This window comes from Lithobates pipiens, unplaced genomic scaffold (assembly GCF_037356315.1).
Source record: "Lithobates pipiens isolate NorthernLeopardFrog02 unplaced genomic scaffold, aLitPip1_a1.2 Scaffold_16, whole genome shotgun sequence".
In the NCBI taxonomy this organism is placed as follows: domain Eukaryota; kingdom Metazoa; phylum Chordata; class Amphibia; order Anura; family Ranidae; genus Lithobates; species Lithobates pipiens.
Window position 1 is genome coordinate 354949703 of NW_027507748.1, and position 21335 is coordinate 354971037.

Here is a 21335-nt window from a genome sequence, read left to right on the forward strand (position 1 = left end):
AAGTACTTTTAAATTACTTTTTTTCCTTTAGAAATGACATTTTGTGCAGGGACTGTTCTAAACACGGGAAAATGTGCCACTTTACAGGCATACTATAGACACCCCTCGGGTATGAAATTTAAAGGAATATTTCTCTTTTATTGTTTCACTTTAAGCATTATTAAAATCACTGCTCCCGAACATAACAGCTGTTTTTAAAACTTTTTTTGCATTGATACATGTCCTCTGGGGCAGGACCCAGGTCCCCAAACACTTTTTATGACAATAACATGCATATAAGCCTTTAAAATAGGCACTTTTGATTATTCATGTTCGTGTGCCAAAGACTTTAATGGTTTTCGTGTGTTCTGCCAAATTTTTTGCCTGTTCGGTATGTTCTGGTGCGGACTGAACCGGGGGGAGTTTGGCCCATCCCTAGGGCTAAATGCAACTTCTGATAGTAAGTTAATATTCATCTACAAAGGGTAATAAAGAGGTTACAAAATGTACATAACTAACCAAAAATCAGCTGTTCACCACCACATAACAGGAGGGAGGGATAAGAGAAGAGGGAGAGGCTAAAGGAAAAAAAACATTTTTAGAAACCTGTCATCCGTATTACAAGACAGCCAAACTCACAACTGCAAACAACCACGCACTCAATGGCTGGTCTTATGGCTGGTTACATCCTTCCCCAGGCTGTGGGGAAGCACAGGAAACCAAAGAATGGTACAGATGGACCTAATCTGAGTAAATATGAATAGGGACATACATAGGGACATACCTGTATTACTACCCCATCTCTATCACAAGGTTTAGACCAAATTCAAAAAAAGCCCATATACTTACTTAAAAACAAAAGTCCCAGAAGAAGATATAGGTTGAGCCCCCAGGGAGAGATATAAGGAGCTAAATGGATAAACTGCAGCACAGGGATGTATCCAAACAGAAAGGAAGCTCCCAAATGTTCCAAATCCACTAGAGAGATGTACATCAAATATACCCTTAGGCAATGAATTTGACAAATGATATGGGAGCCATTTAGGAATAAGAGAAAAAAATCAACGGGAATCATAAAAAAATTCCTTTACTAATTCCAGTAACCATAAATGATTGGCAAACATGTGTGTGACTATGCAGTCATGCAACAGAAAAGTCATACTAATGACTAGACCTCCACCTTTTATGTCTACAGCACTGCCCATATTTTATTAATGTTAAGAAATAGAGATATAAAAAGCCTATTCGCCTCAGGGCAGTCTTCTGGAATGGGTTTAATTCAAGTGCATTGGGAAGGTTGGCTGGTATGCCATTCACCTGAGTGCAACAATGCACATAATGTGCATGATACCATAATGCACTGGTGTGAATAAGCCCGGAGTGTTAAGACATATATTCATTGCTGAAGTAAAGGCAAAACATATGTTTTCACTTTTGCACATAAGGGAGGGGGGTTTGAACACCTACCAGGTTTTGAATTGTGCTTGTGCCCCCATTAATTCACTCTCTCTATTTGTCATATTTACCATTATCAGTGAAAGTAAAAGAAAAAACTAAATTTAGGGTAGTTCCCAGAACATAATAAAGGGACAATCTTCGAATGGGAACCATACTTATGGTGACCCTGGTTTAAACCAGAGATTTCCTCAGTTTGGAGGGCTTTTCTCTCAATTCTATGGGACAGGATGTCAAAAATATTTCAATGTGTCAAAAAAATTCAATGGGACACAGATGGCAAAAATAATGCTGACAGGGGTTAAAATCCCCCCCCCCCCCTTACTCTTTCCAAAAGGAAAGAAATGTTTTGTCTTTTGGTTCTACTTTAAATTCATGTTTGCTCTTTAATAACCTATGCTGGGCTTCTAGTCCTAAAGTACTGTGTTTGGCAACCCTCAGTTACCCTTTCTATCTGAACTGAGCAAAAAAAAAATCTGGCTGTGAGTTCTTTTTTTCATATATGTCTATTTTTTATTTTATCCCTTTAGTAGCACTTTTAAACATAATTCTCTTGATCTGTGAGTCTGCTGTAAAATAAAAAGCATTGTCAGATGAGCAATTTATTCACACTTATCCTGTTTTTTTTTTTTTTCTTAAAGCAATTTGTTGCTATGAAAATCATGGTAATTTTCTGTGGAATTGTTAGCTCACTAATTTTACAGGGGTTTGTAGCTTAGTGGCTTAGCTATTGAGTTTGTGCAGCGTTTCATGTCAGCGAACAGCACACCAGCGACAATCACTCTGCATTCACCTCTATGGCTTAGCTACAAATCACTGAAGGAGAGCGATTTGTAGCAGAGCACACTAGCACAAATCTGTAGCAAAACCTAAGCTTCTAGCAGTTACAAATTGCTTCCTAGTGACAAATTGCCAGCGACTTTAGCAATTAAATCGCTACAAATCCCTGTTAATCGGTGCCATTAGCGATTTGTAGCAGCGATTTACCGCTGCTACAGAATAGCCTGTCTGACATAGCCTCAACACTTTTCTAGGTCTAAAAGATTTTCCTTGAAACTGCATCATATAAACAATGATTTCCTTCTGATTTTATGAGCCTACTTCCCAGTATTAAATTGCTGTCTTCAAAGTGAAATATAAAATACACTTTTAGGAATCACTGAAGTGTATGAATCTCCTGCTGTGTCTGAGCAGCTAAATCTGGTCTTTTCAGTTCCTGAAACCAGTGTTACACTTTTTTTTTTTTTTGGTTTGCAATGCTAGATGGGATTGCATAGGCTGATTGCACACAAATCCAAACTCCAGCAGGTATAAAAACACCAAATCTTGCATGTATGTCTCCATAAAAAAAAAAAAAAAAAAAAAAAACACACTTTAAATGTATTTTTAAATGCAATTAGTGAAAGTGCAGGGATCTATTTTAATATTAGCTTCCTGTAATCTTTGGCACAGTAGCATTCCGATTTGGAGAATGAGCACTAGAAATGGACAGAACATACCGGTGACTGGTTTGAGGTTGGTTCAGTGAACTTTACTGATGTTTGAGTGTCGCATCTGTACTGAGTTGAAGTCTACAGGAACCAAAATTTGTAGTGGCCATTTTCTAGGCCAGTGATGGCGAACCTTGGCACCCCAGATGTTTTGGAACTACATTTCCCATGATGCTTAACTACACTGCAGAGTGCCAGTGCATCATGGGAAATGTAGTTTCAAAACATTTGGGGTGCCAAGGTTCGCCATCACTGTTCTAGGCCAATAGGCAAAGGAATGTAACACAAATGGGATATGGTACGGGAGGGAGGGTTACGGGGGGGGGGGGCGGATGATGGTCACCACTGCCCTGGGAAACATGTATAAAAGCCCAGATGAAAAATGTTTAAAAATTGCATTTGGTAGTGATGAGCAATTCCAAGAATGCTTTAAGTGAAATATTAGAAATGTATATAGTGTGCCCTTAACCTAGGGTTGCCAACTCATCCCTTTAAACCTGAACACATATTAATTACACAGGTTCTGCGGCAGATTAATGTGGTAATTGAATTCACTTGGTGCCTTATCTGCATTAAATTAGCATCACAACCTGTGTAACTTATATGTGTTTGGGTTTAAAGGGATGAGGCAGCAACCTTACCTTAACCTGCCTGTGAAGTGGCACATCTGTATAATGTATACTATCTACTGCAGCAAAAATTACATTTACAAATAATAAAATGCTGTTTAGATTGCCAGCAAAGGACAACTTTGTAAAAAAAAAAAAAAGCATCTAGGGGCTCCTTTCATCAATACCACACTTTTATTTCTGATATATATGTTAATGAGGAAGCACACACAAAGTGTGAGATTCCCTCTAAAATACATACAGTATCTCACAAAAGTGAGTACACCCCCTCAAATGTTTGTAAATATTTTATTCTATCTTTTCATGTGACAACACTGAAGAAATTACACTTTGCTACAATGTAAAGTAGTGAGTGTACAGCTTGCATAACAGTGTAAATTTGCTGTCCCCTCAAAATTACTCAACGCACAGCCATTAATGTCTAAACCACTGGCAACAAAAGTGAGCACACCCCTATGGGAAACTGTCCAAATTGGGCAAATTGTGTCAATATTTTGTGTGGCCACCATTATTCTACAGCACTGCCTTAACCCTCTTGGGCATGGAGTTCACCAGAGCTTCACAGGTTGCCACTGGAGTCTTCTTCCACTCCTCTATGACGACATCATGGAGCTGGTGGATGTTAGAGACTTTGCATTCCTCCACCTTCCATTTGAGGATCCCCCACATATGCTCAATAGGGATTAGGTCTGGAGACATTCTTGGCCAGTCCATCACCTTTACCCTCAGCTTCTTTAGCAAAGTAGGGGTCATCTGGCCCCGACCATGACACTCCCACCACCATGCTTGACTGTAGGCAAGACACACTTATCTTTGTACTCCTCACCTGGTTGCTGCCACACACGCTTGACACCATCTGAAGTTTATCTTGGTCTCATCAGACCACAGGACATGGTTCCAGTAATCTATGTCCTTAGTCTGCTTGTCTTCAGCAAACTGTTTGTAGGCTTTCTTGTGCATCATCTTTAGAAGAGGCTTCCTTCTTGGACGGCAGCCATGCAGACCAATTTGATGCAGTGTGCGGCGTATGGTCTGAGCACTAACAGGCTAACACCCCACCCCTTCAACCTCTGCAGCAATGTTGGCAGCACATACATCTATTACCCAAAGACAACCTCTGAATATGTCACTGACCATGTGCACTCAACTTCTTTGGTCAACCATGGTGAGGCCTGTGCAGAGTGGAACTTGTCCTGTTAAACCACTGTATGGTCTTGGTCACCGTGCTGCAGCTCAGTTTCAGGGTCTTGGCAATATTCTTATAGCCTAGGCCATCTTTATGTAGAGCAACAATTATTTTTTCAAGATTCTCAGAGAGTTCTTTGCCATAAGGTGCCATGTTTGACTTCCATGTTGAACATGTTGAACAGTATGAGATAGTGAGAGCGATAACACCAAATGTAATATGTAAATAAATACTAATGCGCAAACCACACAGGGTAAATAAATAAAATCTAAATAAATCAAAGAGAAGTAGCTGCCAACAAGAAACAGTGTTCACACACTAAACAGAAATGAAAGATAAAAGAAATGTGGCGCTTACTAAACCTCAAGGGCAATCAAATCCTGAATAGATAACAATGACTAAAATAACTAAAATGAATGATATGTGCAAGCCAGTGCAATAATAGCAGCTATGAATAAAGTCCAAAAAATATATATAAAAATGAGCAACCTAATAAAGATGCAGATATCAATAATGCAGTGACTGTGCAATAATAACCAAATAAAGTGCATGGTGACAATTCAAAACTTCCAATCGTGCAAATAAGTTCTTCTGCAAATATAAACAATTTGTGACAAAACAGTTTTAGTAAAGTGCAATAAATCCAAGTAAGGTTCTGGATCCCAATATGCAGGACAGCTCATCAAGTGCATGTGCCACACTCTAGTTAGTATACTCCGTCTAGTGTGAGTGATACACCCCCAAACTATTTCAGACCTCCTGCCCTCAAAGTGGGACAGGGTCACCTTGCCTATTTGTTTATATGGCTGTGTGATATCCCTAGTTGCTAAGGACAGCACCTGCTGCAACCATAGACAGGAAGCTGTCATATATAGTAGTTGTAAAAATGCCACTACTGTACATGACTTTTGCTTCCCACAGAGTAAGTAAAACATCAGACATTCAGAAGAGTGCCCAAACAGGCTAAGTTTAATCAAACCTATGTTCAAAGTAAACCTTGAGCTCATCTCAAGTGAGCACTAGAAGCAAATGAAGGCATACATGGGGACAAGTAACAGCTGTCAGAAGTAAACTAAGCTGATTAATGACTCGTCCGTTTGCTGATACTCTTTCATTGACTCTCTTGCAGTTGGAATGAAGGATTGTGTATTGCTGTCTGCAGGAGTAGCTGTAAATTTAACTGCTTGCCTGGAATTAATTTTTTAGCATAGAATTTCTTTTTAGTTAAAAGCCTAAAGTGTATGCATAGTAAAAAAAATCTCCCTACCCCCTAGTTTTAGAGAACGGGGGGCAATAGTAAATCTTCTAATGGAGACACTCAAGTGACAACTTTCTGGGAGAGGAATTCTCCTCACTTTGGACAATTTGGATAATTTATTTATTTTTTCCTACCTCACAGGCAGGAAAAAATAAATAACTTGAGCCAACCAGGGCTCCAAAAATCCTGGTAGACACAATGAGATTATCAGACAAATATATGCCCTTTTTTTTTCATCTTGATCTCATATTGAAAATGAAGAGGTCACTAAAGTTACAAAAATTCTCATATGACAGAACAGCAATTTGTAAGTGATGCATTATTATTATTATTGTATTATATTGTATTTGTTTTTGTATTTGTTTTTTGTATTTGTAAAATTTTACTGATTAACCGCTACACGCCCGCCCTATAGCCGAAAGACGGCTACAGAGCGGATGCTATCTGCCGGGAGGCCGTCCCTGGACATCCTCGTGTTTACTTCCTCAATGCACGCTCCCAGGAGCACGCATCGGGGAAGTTCTGTGCTGGCCGTGTCCCTTGAACACAGCCAGTCACAGATCACTGTAAACGGCCAATCACAGCGTCCGTTTACAGCGCGATCGGCCTATCCAATGAGAGATGATCTCATATGTAAACATATGAGATCATCTCTCAGCGCCGCTCTCCCTCCTCACACAGACAGCGTGTGAGAAGGGACAGATGAACGGCTGCAGCGGCCGTAAGTAAAAAAAAAAGTAAAAAAAAAGTGCCATCCGCCCCAGTGCCATCCTCCCCCAGTGCCATCTGCCCCAGTACCATCCTCCCCAGTGCCATCCGCCTCAGTGCCATCCGCCCCAGTGCCATCCTCCCCAGTGCCATCCACCCCAGTACCATCCTTGCCAGTGCCATCCTCCCCAGTGCTACCTGCCCCCAGTGCCACCTGTTAGTGCTATCTGTCCCCAGTGCCACCTGTTAGTGCTATATGCCCCCAGTGCCACCTGTTGTCAGTGCAATTTGTCCCCAGTGCCATCTGTCATCAGTGCCACGTGTCATCAGTGCCACATAGTGCCATCTGTCATCAGTGCCACATATTAGTGCCATCTGTCATCAGTGCCACATATCAGTGCCATTTGTCATCAGTGCCACGTATCAGTGCCATTTGTCATCAGTGCCACCTGTCAGTGTCATGTGCCATCTGTTGTCAGTGTCACGTGTCATCAATGCCACTTATCAGTGCCATCTGTCATCAGTGTCACGCACCATCGGTGCCACGTATTAGTGTCATCTGTTATTGGTGCCACGTATTAGTGCCACCTGTCATCAGTGCCACGTATTAGTGCCATCTGTCATCAGTGACACTTATAAGTGCCATCTGTCATCAGTGCCACATATTAGTGCCATCTGTCATCAGTGCCATGTGTCATCAGTGCCACGTATAAGTGTCATCATTGCCTCGTATCAGTGCCATCTGTCATCAGTGTCACATGTCATTGTCCTGGTGCTCCAGGGCCTTCAAAAGTGTAATAGGTAGTCAACAAGTTAGATGTGTAATTTATGCTCCTAGAACACATGATGGCGCTCCCTGCATGTTGGGCCTCTCTATGTGACCAGGCTGTGAAAAAGTCCCACACATGTGATATTGTAATACTCAGGAGGAGTAGCAGAATTTTTTTAGGGGCGTCATTTGTGGTATACACATGCCATGTGAGAAAAATAACCTATTACAATGACAATGTTGTGGGAAAAAAAATCTTAATTTTGCAAAGAATTGTGGGAAAAAAATGACAACATCAAAAAGCTCACTGTGCCTTTTACTAAATACCTTGGAATGTCTACTTTCCGAAAAGGGGTCATTTGGGGGGTATTTGTACTTTCCTGGCTTGTTCGGGTCACAAGAAGTGAGATAGGCCACCAGTACATCAGATGTGATCAATTTTGTATGATTCACACCACAGTTTGTAGACTCTCTAACTTTCACAAAGACCAAATAATATCCACTAATGTGGGTTATTTTTACCAAAGATATGTAGCAGTATAAATTGTGGCTAAAATTTATGAAGAAAAATGAATAATTTGCATAATTTTGTTACAGAATCAAAGAAATATGCATTTTTTTTTCAAAATTTTCGGTCTTTTTTCATTTATAGCGCAAAAAATAAAAACCCCAGAGGTGATCAAATACCACCAAAAGAAAGCTCTATTTGTGGGAAAAAAAGGACAAAAAATCCATTCGGGTACAGTGTTGCATGACTGAGTAATTGTCATTCAAAGTGTGAGAGCACCGAAAGCTTAAAATTGGTCTGGGCAGGAAGGGGGTTTAAATGCCCAGTAAGCAAGTGGTTAAACAAAAATTGAACATTCTGGTAACACACAAGGAGAATTTTCATGTTTGCCCCTTCGGATAATGTCTGACGAAAGCTGTGTACTAACGAGCATCGTATAATCGCTTCAAAAGCAGTATTTTTTTGTACTATTTTCTGATCATGTGTACTAGGCTTTACTTTGTGCAGTCTTGACTGTAAACTTGCTTACAGAAGAAGGATCTCATTGGTGTACATTTGAGTCTTTATTGTCAAGTCATAGCCTCGGGGTGGATCCTGGACAATGCTTTGTTGCCCAAGTTTGCAAAGGCTGCAGACTGCTTAGAATCCACACTTTGGGGGATCATATCCTATGCACTGGCGACCCATCCACAGTCATTGGTAAATGGAATGTTTACAGGCTTAACCAAATTTCCTATTATATATATTCTTTAGAATAAGGTTGATAGAGTTTAATCAGCTCTCTATTGCTTACAGCTGCCACAGATACTCCCACCCCCCTCTGTGATAATATCCTTTTGCATCTTTAGAAAATAGATTGGAAATTGCATGGATTTTGGCTGTAATTCCTTTTTTGAGGATTTCTGTTCAGTGGGTGTGCATAAAAAAATATCACTGTATGAGCTCAATTGCTAAACAAAAGTTTATATCTTCTATCTCTAATGTGCCTAATTAATAGTAAAGACTTTTCTTTTTGTGTTAGATTCTGTTAATGAAGCTCTATTTAACTGGAATTGATATAAAAATAATCACATTCATTACTTAGATGCTCTGTTTGTACTAATTATTATCAGAGCTTTAATTGAATTTCCCAATAGTGAATTTAAAGTACCTTATGTTGAACTTACAGACGATGTAAATACAATAGAAATTGACCACTTAGCAAAGAGTCCAGTGCTTTTTCTATTGTCTTGTCAATGTGGTGCTAGTCTTCAGTTGTTTTAGTTGGTCTGCAGTTGCCTTAATTTGTCTGGCATGAAGTGGAAAATGCAAATGACTCATGACTGAAGATAGCTGGGTAGTGTAGGAGGCAGAGAGTCTATTGATCAGGTAGTATTTTAAATATCTTTACTTCTCCTAAGATATTTCTGTCCATGGAACGTGGGATTGTACACCCTATTAACACTAATCATTTCATAACACAATAACACATCAAGTTTAATCATGAAATAAAATGTAAACCTTTATTACTAAACAGAACCACTATTACCCATTTACAGACGAAAAGGTTTAATCAATAAAACTAGCCATATATGAGTTCACATTTTTTTCGTTCAGTGGGTTGAATAACAAAATCTGACCTGATTTCCCCATCCACACACTCAATGGAAATATGGGAATCCTCCCCCCTAAGTCATTGTATTCCAACAGAAAATAAACTTCCCCACTGTCAGAATACACAGATCAATGCTATAGTCTATAGCCTGTAGTGCTGATCTGAAGAAAAGATAAGAACAGAAGTAATTTATTAGATGGCAGGCCCATGTCCGGTTGGAGAGATTTCCTTGTACTTCCTGTCCTAAAGTCACAACAGGAAGTGAGAAACATCTTTCCAAAGTGAGAGGGAGTTCCCTCCTAGACAGTTGTCTCTGGTACAAGTGTCTCAACTCAAGATTTACCCTCACTTCTCATTGTAATGCCAATTTTAAAGTAACAATTTTCCCTTCACTTCCTCTTTTCGTGACAACTGTGAATCTTCTGGAAAATAAAACCCAAAACACTTTATTGTGAACTTTTTGGGATTTGTATTAGTCCTAAATGCATTTTAATGTTCAATTATCTATGTGTGCACACTGCGCTAATGAAAAACACCTATTTGTGCTGCCACTTAATATTCAGTAAACATGCAAATGAGTTGAAACAAATGTCAATGAAAAAAAAAGACAAATAATTCCACTGTAGCACACTAATTACTCTACAAATCTCCTAAATGTTAGCATTGTGAAATGATCAACATAAAACACCCATACATAATGAAAAGTGTCCATATGGCATATCCAAAATATATATATATACTCCAACAAATGCAAATCAATATGGTAATATAGTCCAACTTAACAACTTAAAATCGCCTTGTTAAAATTCCAAACATGCCAGGTGACTCAGTGTTGTGATCTCCTCATAGGTTCCTTCGTACATGTGGAGTCACTGTCTCAGTGGTGCCGTGTAGCCATGTTCTGACGTGTTTCGTCACTTCCTACTCCCTATGACAAAGTAGTGATCAAAAGCATCGGGTCGCGGCTACACGGCAACGTTGAGATGGTGACTCCATGTGTACAAAGGAAGCTATGAGGAAATCGCAATACTGAGTCACCTGGCATGTTTGGAATTTTAACAAGGTGATTTTTAATCTTTTATGATGTAAGTGCATTACTTTTAATAAACGGCTCCTGATCAGTGCTCTTAGCCAATGACAGAGAGTGTTGACTGTAGTATTCTGGTGGGGGGGTCCCCATGTCAGAACACAATAGCTCAGTGGGGGAGATCGCTGTACTCAGACTGTTAGTACAGTGGCTCTGACCGAAGCTGTCAGTTTTGTTCCATTAACTGCTTCAGCCCCGGAAGATTTTACCCCCTTCCCGACCAGACCACTTTTTGCGATTCGGCACTGCCTCAATTTAACTGCCGTTTGCGCGGTCGTGCAGCGTTGTACCCAAACAAAATTGACGTCCTTTTTTTTCCCACAAATAGAGCTTTCTTTTGTTGGTATTTGATCATCTCTGCGGTTATTTTTTGTGCTATAAACAAAAAAAGAGCGACGATTTTGAAAAAAACACAATATTTTGTACTTTTTGCTATAATAAATATCCCCTTTTATTTTTAAAAAGCTAATTTTTTCTCAGTTTAGGCCGATATGTATTCTTCTACATATTTTTGGTAATAAAAATGGCAATAAGTGTATACTGTTTGGTTTGCACAAAAGTTCTAGAGTCTCCAAAATAGGGGATAGATTTATAGCATTTTTATTAATATTATTTTTTATTAGTAATGGCTGTGATCTGCAATTTTTATCATGACTGCAACATTATGGCAGATACATCAGACACTTTTGACACATTTTTGGACCCTTGACATTAATACAGTGATCAATGCTATTGTCAGGAATCCGTCCGTTCCGTGCGATCAGCTCTCCGTTCGCGCGCGCGCGTTCGCGCCGCGGGTCGTCGTGGGCACGAGTGTCTTCCGACGCGCGCGGGTGCACGTCGTTTGCGTGTGCGCGCGGTACACGCACGCACGGGCGAGCGTTAGTTCGTTTGGCGCCAGTGGCCCTTTTTAAAGGCACAGTTGCAGGGGTTCTGTGCTGTCTCGTCTGCAGCTTGTGCCTGAAGTTACCTGCTTACCTGCCTGCTACCTATCTGATACCTGACCCGGCTCCGTCTGACCTCGTTGACCTCTCCTGCTCCGACCCCGGCTTGTTTGACCCTTCTTGGACTGTCTTCCTGTTGCCGAACCTCAGCTTGTACCTGATACTTCTGCTGTCTCCTGCTTACTTCTGTGCCTGCTACCTTCGCATCCAGAGGATCCATCCATCCTGATCCCACAGTCTGCGGCCTTCTCCCAGCTGCTGTCCTGCTACAGAGAGTTCCTGATCCGGAGGATTCTTACCTACCCTGCACCTGCTGCTGCACCTGGCTGGACTCTCCTACCCCGCTGCGCTCCGGTCTCCCTGTTCCCATTCCAGTGAGACCAGAACCAGAGCCGTAAGAGAGGTCCCCTTCCACTAAGTCAGACTCTTTACCTGAAGTCCCTAACAGCTATAAAAATTAATTGATTACTGTAAAAATGTCACCGGCAGGGACGTGGTTAACACTAGGGGGCGATCAAGGGGTTAATTATGTCCCCTAATGTGTGTTCTAACTGAAGGGGGAGGGGCCTGACTAGGGGAGATGACAGATCGTCTGTTCATACTTTGTATGAACAGACGATCTGTCACTTCTCTCCTCAGACAACCAGGATCTCTATGTTTACACACAGAGATCCTGGTTCGCACCGCATTACGAGTGATTGCGGGAGCCCGGTGGGCATCAAGACCGCCAAGCATTCACATCGGCTCTGGGGGTGAGTGGCCGCCTTAAGGAGCGACGTAACATGACAGTGATTCGCCTGCCCATGCTATTCTGCTGCAGTAAAACTTGAGGGAACAGGTAAAACCTGCTTGGTTGAACAAAAAGAAAACTAATGGTGTGCACTAGGCCTTACACTGTGCTCTCTGTAAAGTAGCGTCAGAACTATGACAAATTCAGAAGATTTTATCTGCTACAAAAACCATTGTTGCAGGCAGCAAGGATTTTAGAGAAAGGACTATTACTGATACTCTTGATTTCACCGACTGTTTAGTGTCATGCCATGTCATTTAATACAGGTGGTTATGTGTCAGATTTTTCACACCTTTTATGAAAGACATTTGTAATTGAGACTGCGGCGGTTATTTGTGAAAGGCAAATCCACTTTGTACTAGTGCAAACTACAAGTGCAAAGTGCACTTGAAATTGGACTGAAAGTTCACTTGGAAGTGCAGTCGCTGTAAATCTGAGGGGTAGATCTGAAATGAGGGGAAGCTCTGCTGATTTTATCATCCAATCATGTGCAAGCTAAAATGCTGTTTTTTTTTTCCTTGCATGTCCCCCTCAGATCTACAGTGACTGCACTTGCAAGTGCGCTTGCAGTACAATTTCAAGTGCACTTTGCCTTGTAGTGCAAAGTGGATTTGCCTTTCGTAAATAACCCCCTTAATGTTTTATTCAGTAGATGAGCTTTAACATTAAGCTTTTTCTTACAGTATTTAATTGCCTCTTAACAGTTTCTTAATTTTTAGCATACAATAAAACGCTGCATAATTCCCAAATACATATATTACTTTTACTAGTGACCAACCTCCTTCTGAAAATGCTAGTAACCGGTAACCTTGCTGTCACTGTCAAAGCCCTTGATTTTGTCCGACGGATTTTGTCCGAAACTTGTGTTGCATACACACGGTCGGACAAAGTTGTCGGAAAATCCGATCGTTCAGAACGTGGTGACGTTATTTCATTACGATGGGACTACGTTCAGGCTAGTAGCCAATAGCTTTGGTCTAGGAATTTGATCTGAGCATGCGTGTCACTTTGTCCGATCGGAATTCTCTACAAACGATAGGACAAAGTCCCATTGGACCATGTTGTCGAAAAATTTTATAGCACAGCTCTAAAACTTTGTCGGTCGGATATTCCGATAGAAACAGTCCGATGGAGCCCACACACGGTCGGATTATCCGACAACATGGTCCGATCGGACATTTTCCGTCGGAATGTCCGACCATGTGTACAAGGGCAAAGAAACAAAATTCATGGTAATACTCCCAGGTTATATTTGTTGCTGAACCAGCCATGGGTGTGCCAAAAAGAATGCTGGTGTCTGGCCAAATTGTTTACTGAAAAGCAAGTAGTGGTGGCATGGTTGCGTTTTTTTTTTTTTTTTTTAGTATTGTAATTTCAGTCACTGACCAATGAGAAGCAAGGAGCAACTAATGACAAAACTCCTGATCCACATACTTGTTTTGAGACAGTGAAGTTTTTGGATTAGCATGACAGCAAGTAATCTATCATTTTTAGAATCATAGGTCAGCAGGTGGAAAGCTTATTATTTAAATCAACGACGGTTTCCTTTATCATATGCAGTGTCTGAATGTGTAGTATCCTGAGTAATTCTAGTTTAGAACATCTCAAGCTTATTTACAAGGTTTGTACCTATTCTTCAGAGATGCCAGGTGTAGTCTCTAAATTAATCCTCAAAACACAGCCTTTTGTGTTCTACCAGCTTTAACTGTTGCTTTGAAATAAAAGCAGAGTCCAGGTGGGTGGGTGAGAGCCATGTATAGAAGTGATTTTCTGCAGATATAGAAGAACATACCACTTAAGTAGTTTTCACCTGAAGAGATCCATTCATCCACCAGAATTGTAAATTGCCAGCTTAGGTATACGTCCCTGTTATTTACGGAATCATTTTACTTTAAAAAGAACCATAATTTTATGACTGGTACACACTTCACAAGTAATTCCTTAAGTAATTTCCATCTATTCTATTTTTATTGTGTTTTTATGCAGATGAATAGAAAATGACTTGTGTACATGTGCATATAGTACATGTCTGTTCTCTCTAATGTCGCGTACACACAACCGTTTTTTCCGTCAAAATAAACTCTGATGGTTTTTCCAACAGAGTTCTGCTGAAACTGTCCTGCCTACACACGATCACGCCAAAGTCCAACCATCTAGAATGCGGTGCCGTACACCACGTATGACAGCACTAGAAAAAGGAAGTCCAATAGCCAGTAGCCAATAGCTGCCCTTGCGTCATTTTTGGTCCGTCGGAACAGCATACAGACGAACGGTTTTCCCGATAGGAATTGATTCCATCGAAAAGATTTAAAACATGTTCTATTTCTAGGTCTGTCAAAATTTTCGAAAAAAAAAAAGTCAGATGAAGCCCACACACGATCGGAATATCCGATGAAATGATTCCGTCTGACTTTTTTCTGCCGGAAAGTCCGACCGTGTATACGCAGCATCAGAGTACCCAGACAAGTGTTTCATTCTGTTTCCAGTGTTTAAAACTGATTATTCTTCCAGCTTTCCACAACAATTACACTTTAAACATACTTTATCAGCATAGATCCAGACTTTCTACATACCAATGAGCAGGATTAGTATTTTCTGAACACAAAGTGGCTTGTTAATGAAATTTCTGACTACAGAGAACATTGTTTAACCTCTATTACGGCATACTAATTTGAATGATTAGTGACATAATAGCCTTAAAGGATGTTCAGTAGTGTATATTACTATCTAATAAACTACTACATTGACTTTTTTAAGTGGCAGTCTACCACCTTATAATGGCTGACTGTTGTCAATGAGTTTATTGCAGGCAAGAATACTTAAAGGGACTCTGTCATAAAAGGTTATGGAGGCTGCCATTGCTAAACTTGCTTTTTGAGCATGTTAATTCCCTTGCTGTCATGCTGATGCTTTGGCTTCAATGCTGTCCTTGCTGCTGAGAATGGGCATAAAGATAAGGAATTCTGGCACCCATTTAGAGCATGCTTATTCCAGGTCCATTACTTAAAAGTATGTAATCAGACACTGCCATGCAACAAGAATTTTAAAAAGAAGAACATCAATGGCAACTTTCACTTTTATCATCATATATTCTTTAGGTTTAAAAACATATTATAAAATATTATAATATTAAAATATTATAATATTCATATTAAAGCTATTTCAGCTTTCAGCTGTGCTCTAAGAAATCCTGTGTATGCAGAACTTCAATGTGTCTCCAGTGTGTCCAATGTATATCCAACGTGTCATCACAATAGTAACATTATCAAATGTGCGCCACTAGGTTAAAAAAATGGTAAGGGGGTTGCAAAGCAAGCATTAGTTTGTAGACTATATGTTTAGCTAACCTTTAATACTTTGGAAGTCCTTTGTCATGTATTAAATCCTTGTTTGTAAACTATTGTATTATGTACTGTAAATATAGTAAAAAAAGTATAACACTTTTAAAAGTGTATGACCATCAAAAAATATAAATAAAATGTACGTGACCCAAATCATATATAGTTTCCCTTTAAGTGAAACTGTGTCTCAAGATAAAAGGGGTTCCTTGGGGTTCTTCATGGGCCTTTTCTGCACTTTGTTAAAGAACTTGTTTTCAACTTAAAATTTTACCAAGGGAAATATAAGCTGCTGTTTTTGTCAAGATCAAGGCACAAAAAGTGTCATAACGACATATCTTTTGTTTCCCTACATCTGACTGGATTTCTGTGCTCACAATTTAAATCACGGCCTTTCAGTTTTCTGACCTGGTAACATCTTTTTTTCCTTTCTTACAAAGTATGCATGCAGTTTGTTTTGGAAAGGAGCTTTCTTTGATATAATAAGGAGAATTAATCCCTATTCAGTAACTCACTAAGCAGTTTTATGTTTGGAAGCCCAGCAATGTTTAAGAAATTTAATTTAATAAAGCTGCAGAAACACCCATACAATGGTACATTAGTCCTAACTTGAAATGCACAACAGTACGCTTGGGCATGAGATAGTTTGTACTGAAAACAAATATGATTTTCACAGTAAGCATCCATAATCCATAGTTCTTAACTACAGTATAAAACCAGGACATATAGCAAATTGAGTCACACACCATATCAATAAAAAAGAGTCCACTTGAAGACTGTTAAAAATCCATGTGGTGAAAACAAGACTTTGAACACCAAAAAAGCTCTTGAGATTCTGCTAAGAAAGATCCAGGGCCATCACCAAAGTCAGTTTATTACCTTGCTGGTACCGGGTTGGACCCCCTTTTGCCTTTGATACTGCCTTTATGGCATTGATTGTTGGAAACATTCCTCAGAGATTTTGATCCATATTGACATGAATGATCATGCAGTTACCGCAGTTACTGCAGATTTGTTGGCTTCACATCCATGATGAAAATCTCCCGCATCCACCGCATCCCAAAGGTGCTCTATTGGATTAAGATCTGGTGACTGTGGAGACCATTGGAGTACAGTGAACTCATTGTTATGTTCAAGAAACAAGTTTGAGATGATTTGAACTTTGTGACAGGGTGCATTATCCTGCTGGTAGTAGCCCTCAGAAGATAGGCACACTATAGTCATAAAGGGATGGACATGGTCAAGAACAATACTAAGGTAGGCCATGGCGATTAAATGATGCTCTATTGGTACTAAAGGGCCCAAAGTGTGCCAGGAAAATATCCTCCACACAATTACACCACCAGCCTGAACCGTTGATACAAGGCAGGATGGATTTATGTTTTCATGTTGTTTAGGGCAAATTTTGACCCTACCCATCTGAATGTTGTAGCTGAAATCGAGACTAAACAGACCAGGCAACATTTTTCCAGTCTTTTATTGTCCAATTTTCGTGAGCCTGTGCGAATTGTAGCTCAATTTCCTGTTCTCTATTTTTTTTTTCAAAATTGACGCTCTTTTTTTGTTTATAGCACAAAAAATAAAAAACGCAGAGATTATCAAATAACACCAAAAGAAAGTTCTAATTGTGGGAAAAAAAGGACGCAAATTTAGTTTGGGTAAAGCATTGTGTGACTGCGCAATTGTCAGTTAAACCCATGCAGTGCCAAATTGTAAAAATTGCTCTGGTCAGGAAGGGGGTAAAATCTCCCGGGGCTGAAGTGGTTAAGCAATCATTTTTTGCATTTTAGAACTTTGTACTTCATGTAATTGGGGTCATGGCAGGGATGTGTCCTTTGCATACATATTGTATGCTAAAAGCTGTCACTCCTTATCACTTCAGAAAGTTGGGAGGTATGATAATTTAATAAAACACATGTGTCAAACACAATGGGGAAACATACCAAATTTTTCCCACCAAGCCATTTAATTCGGCCATTGCACTTGCATTGCACACATTGCACCATTGCACTTTTTTTTCAGCCAGGAGGTAGTGGCACCCTGCTCCACCACCTCTGGCTCTCACCATTTTCACTTGTAAAAAGCGAAACCTTCTGTGTTTACAAGGCCAACTTTCCTCTCCGTGGCTCCCACAGATCCCTGCACACTTGGTGGGGACAACAGAGATACAGGTGCAGTGTGGGATGTGACATCACATGGTAAGCTGCACTGTGAATTCACAGATGCTGACCAATGATCTATATGCAAGTGAGAGAGAGAGAGAGAGAGGCAGAGCCGCCTACACTGCTGGGAGGTACTAGAGCCAGGCTGCGTAAGTGAGATGCGAGGAAGCTTATTTTGGGGGGAAGATAAGGGCTGAGGTGGGGAATGGGTGAAAGTGGTGCAGAGGTAAGAGCCGAGGAGGGGTTGAAGTGAGATGTGGAGAGCCTGTGAAAGAGAGCTAAAACCCTACAAACTATGCATAGCACTCCCCCTGAACCCTCCATGTATGTAGAGCTCTCCTCAACTCTGCACTCTGTACAAAAAGCACCTCTTAACTCTGCACTCTGTACATAGCACAACCCTGAACTCTGTATTCTGTGTGCAGTATAGAGCACTCCTGAGAACCCCTGAACCCTGCATTTGGCATATAGCGCAACCCTTAACTCTGCACTCTGCACAGGGCATCCTGAACTTCGCACATAACTCACTTCTGGTATTTATTACCCCTTTAAGATCCTACCACTGTTGTGCAATTTAGCCACACACATCATGCAATGCTGTTCGGTGGAGGTGGCATGGTTGAGAACCTGCACCTATTCTCTGAGAAAAAGGTCCTAGATACATTTATATAGTCTTATGCCCTGTGCCTTGAAGAATGTTGGCTCAAACTTGTCTTGCATACATACGGTCACACAAATGTTGTCGGAAATACCAAAGGTCAAGAACGCAGTGACGTAAGTGAATTAAGTTCAGTAGCCAGTTCCGGCTCTTCTGCTTGATTCCGAGCATGCATGGACTTTTGTGTGTCGGAATTGTGTACACACGCTTGGAATTTCCAACAACAACTTTTGTTGTCGGAAAATTTGAGACTCTGCTCTCAAACATTTGTTGGCGGAAATTCCAACAACAAATGTTCAATGGAGCATACACATGGTCACACTTTCCAACAACAAGCTCAAATCCAACATTTGTTGTCGGAACATCCTACCGTGTGTATAGGGCATAACAGATACAAATGGCCCTTTATTGTAGCCATAATGCTGATGCGGCCCACAATGAAAATTTAGTTTGACACTCCTGCCCTAACAGGTCAGTTATATCTAACTTTTAATTTAGGTATAGATTTTTGTTGTATTATTACATTAGTCCAGCTTGGACTAATGTAAGTATGCATATGCCATACCTGTGGGATTATTATTATTATTATACAGGATTTATATAGCGCCAGCAGTTTACGCAGCACTTTACAATATAAAAGGGAGGGACAATACAGTTATAATACAATAAAATATAAGAGGATTGAGAGGGCCCTGCTCAGAAGAGCTTACAATCTAATAGGGTGGGGCAGGTGGTACAAAAGGTTGTAACTGTTGTGAATGTGCTGATGGAAGTGATAAAAAATTAGTTGGAGCCGTGACTTTCCTAAAGAGATGAGTTTTCAGGGTTCCCCTGAAGGTAGCTAGAGTAGGGGATAGCCGGACAGGTGGAGGTAATGAGTTCCAGAGGATGGGAGAGGCTCTGGAGATCTCCTGGAGACAAGCATGAGAGGAGGAGACCAGAAAGTTTGAGAGTAGGAGGTCTTGAGAAGAGCGGAGTGGACGATTTGGGTGATATTTGGAGACAAGATTGGTGATGTAGCTCGGGGCAGAGTTGTGAATGGCTTTGTATGTTGTGGTTAGTATTTTGAATTAAATTCGCTGGGTGATTGGGAGCCAGTGTAGGGATTGGAGGAGAGGGTTGGCAGACACTGAGCGGTTGGTAAGGTGGATAAGTCTGGCAGCAGCATTCATGATAGACTGAAGCGGGGATAGCCTATGGAGAGGCAGGCCAATGAGAAGAGAGTTGCAATAGTCAAGGCGAGATTTAACAAGGGAGTGAATGAGGAGCTTGGTGGTTTCATTTGTTAAAACAGGGTGAATTTTAGAGATGTTACGGAGGTAAATTCTACAAACTTTTGACAATGATTGGACTTGGGGCTGAAATTACAAGTCAGAGTCTAGGATTACACCTAGTACCCTGGCAAGTGGGGAGGGACTGATGGTTGCATTGTTGATTTTGATGGAAAAGTCATGGAGGGGGGCATGTGCAGGGGGGAATATTAATAGCTCAGTTTTAGAGAGGTTTAGTTTAAGGAAGTGGTGTGACATCCATGCTGATATGTCAGTTAGTAAGTTAGTAATGCGAGAGGAGACTGAAGGAGTGAGGTGAGGAGTAGACAGATTTGGGATCATCAGAGTATAAGTGATATTGGAAGCCGCGGGCGGTTATCAAGTGAATTAATTAATGTGGAAGCCAAGAATTACTGTGGTAGGCATCATTACAACAGTGATCTATGTTGTCTTCCAGGTCCAGTGCCCTGCAGCAAAGTAACCACAGAGTGTCTGTCTCTTGGCATGGGTGCCATTCACAGAAACAAATCGTTTTCTCAATGAATGCAAAGCGTTCTCTGATTGGATGAGGTGGAGATTGTGATGTCACAGCCCCGTCTCTCCACTTTGACCAATATGTTACTAAAAGCAACCAAAGTGATGGCCAGTTACGTGAATATTCAAGGTTCTGTGGAGGAATGAGTACACCGGAAATACTATACTGTCCTCTAGATAGATAGATAGATTAATTACATATACTAACTATAGTAGTAAGTATATTGTGAATGAGTTCTGATATTTGTTTAACCATATAATAGCAGTACTAATATTCCATCATGTTTGTCTTTTGCAGGTTTACTGGAACGAATTTACCACCACCAGTCATCAGCAGTAAAAACTGGTTGCGAATTCATTTTACATCAGATGGCAATCACAGGCAGAAAGGCTTCAGCGCACAGTATCAAGGTTAGTGCAATCAGTCTAGACAGTTACCATATTACAGAGGGGGTGAAATGGTAGCTCATTTTTCTTCTAGACAAGTTTCTATTTTAGACTAATTCATGAATCATGGTAAGAAAGAATGCATATCTTTTTTAAGAATTTAGTAGAAATCATTGTACATTCTTTTCACTATCTATTAAATGTTATTTTCTGTTTGTATTTTTTTTTATGGTATTTTCTATTTGTAGCAAGTATCTTACTTCTTCTGTGCAACTAAGTATTTATAAGTGATCTGCACTGTCACTTTAAAAGTCCTCTCCGGTTTAAAAGGAAAATTAGCCTTAAAGTGATTGTAGAGTCTTGTTTTTTTTTTTTTTTTTTTTTTTAATAACAAATATGTTATACTTACCTCCTCTGAGCAGTGGTTTTGCTCAGGGCAGCCCAGATCCTCCTCTTCTTGAGTCCCACTTCACTGCTCCTGGCCCTTCCCTCCTGACGAGTGCCTCCATAGACCAGCAGCTTGCTATGGGAGCACCCGAGCCAAGATGCAGACCTGTGTGTCCATTCAGACATGCAGCTGCCATTTTA

At 40.4% G+C, this 21335-nt stretch overlaps 1 protein-coding gene across 3 annotated transcripts in view; it reads left to right on the forward strand.

The window, feature by feature from the left end:
* Positions 1 to 21335, forward strand: part of CSMD2 (CUB and Sushi multiple domains 2) — a 1348498-nt gene that overhangs the window by 812090 nt on the left and 515073 nt on the right. For all 3 annotated transcript variants that reach the window (XM_077481921.1, XM_077481922.1, XM_077481923.1), the window contains exon 6: positions 20659 to 20771. In XM_077481921.1, the coding sequence (XP_077338047.1) occupies positions 20659 to 20771 (113 nt within the window). The remainder of the gene's footprint in view (positions 1 to 20658; positions 20772 to 21335) is intronic.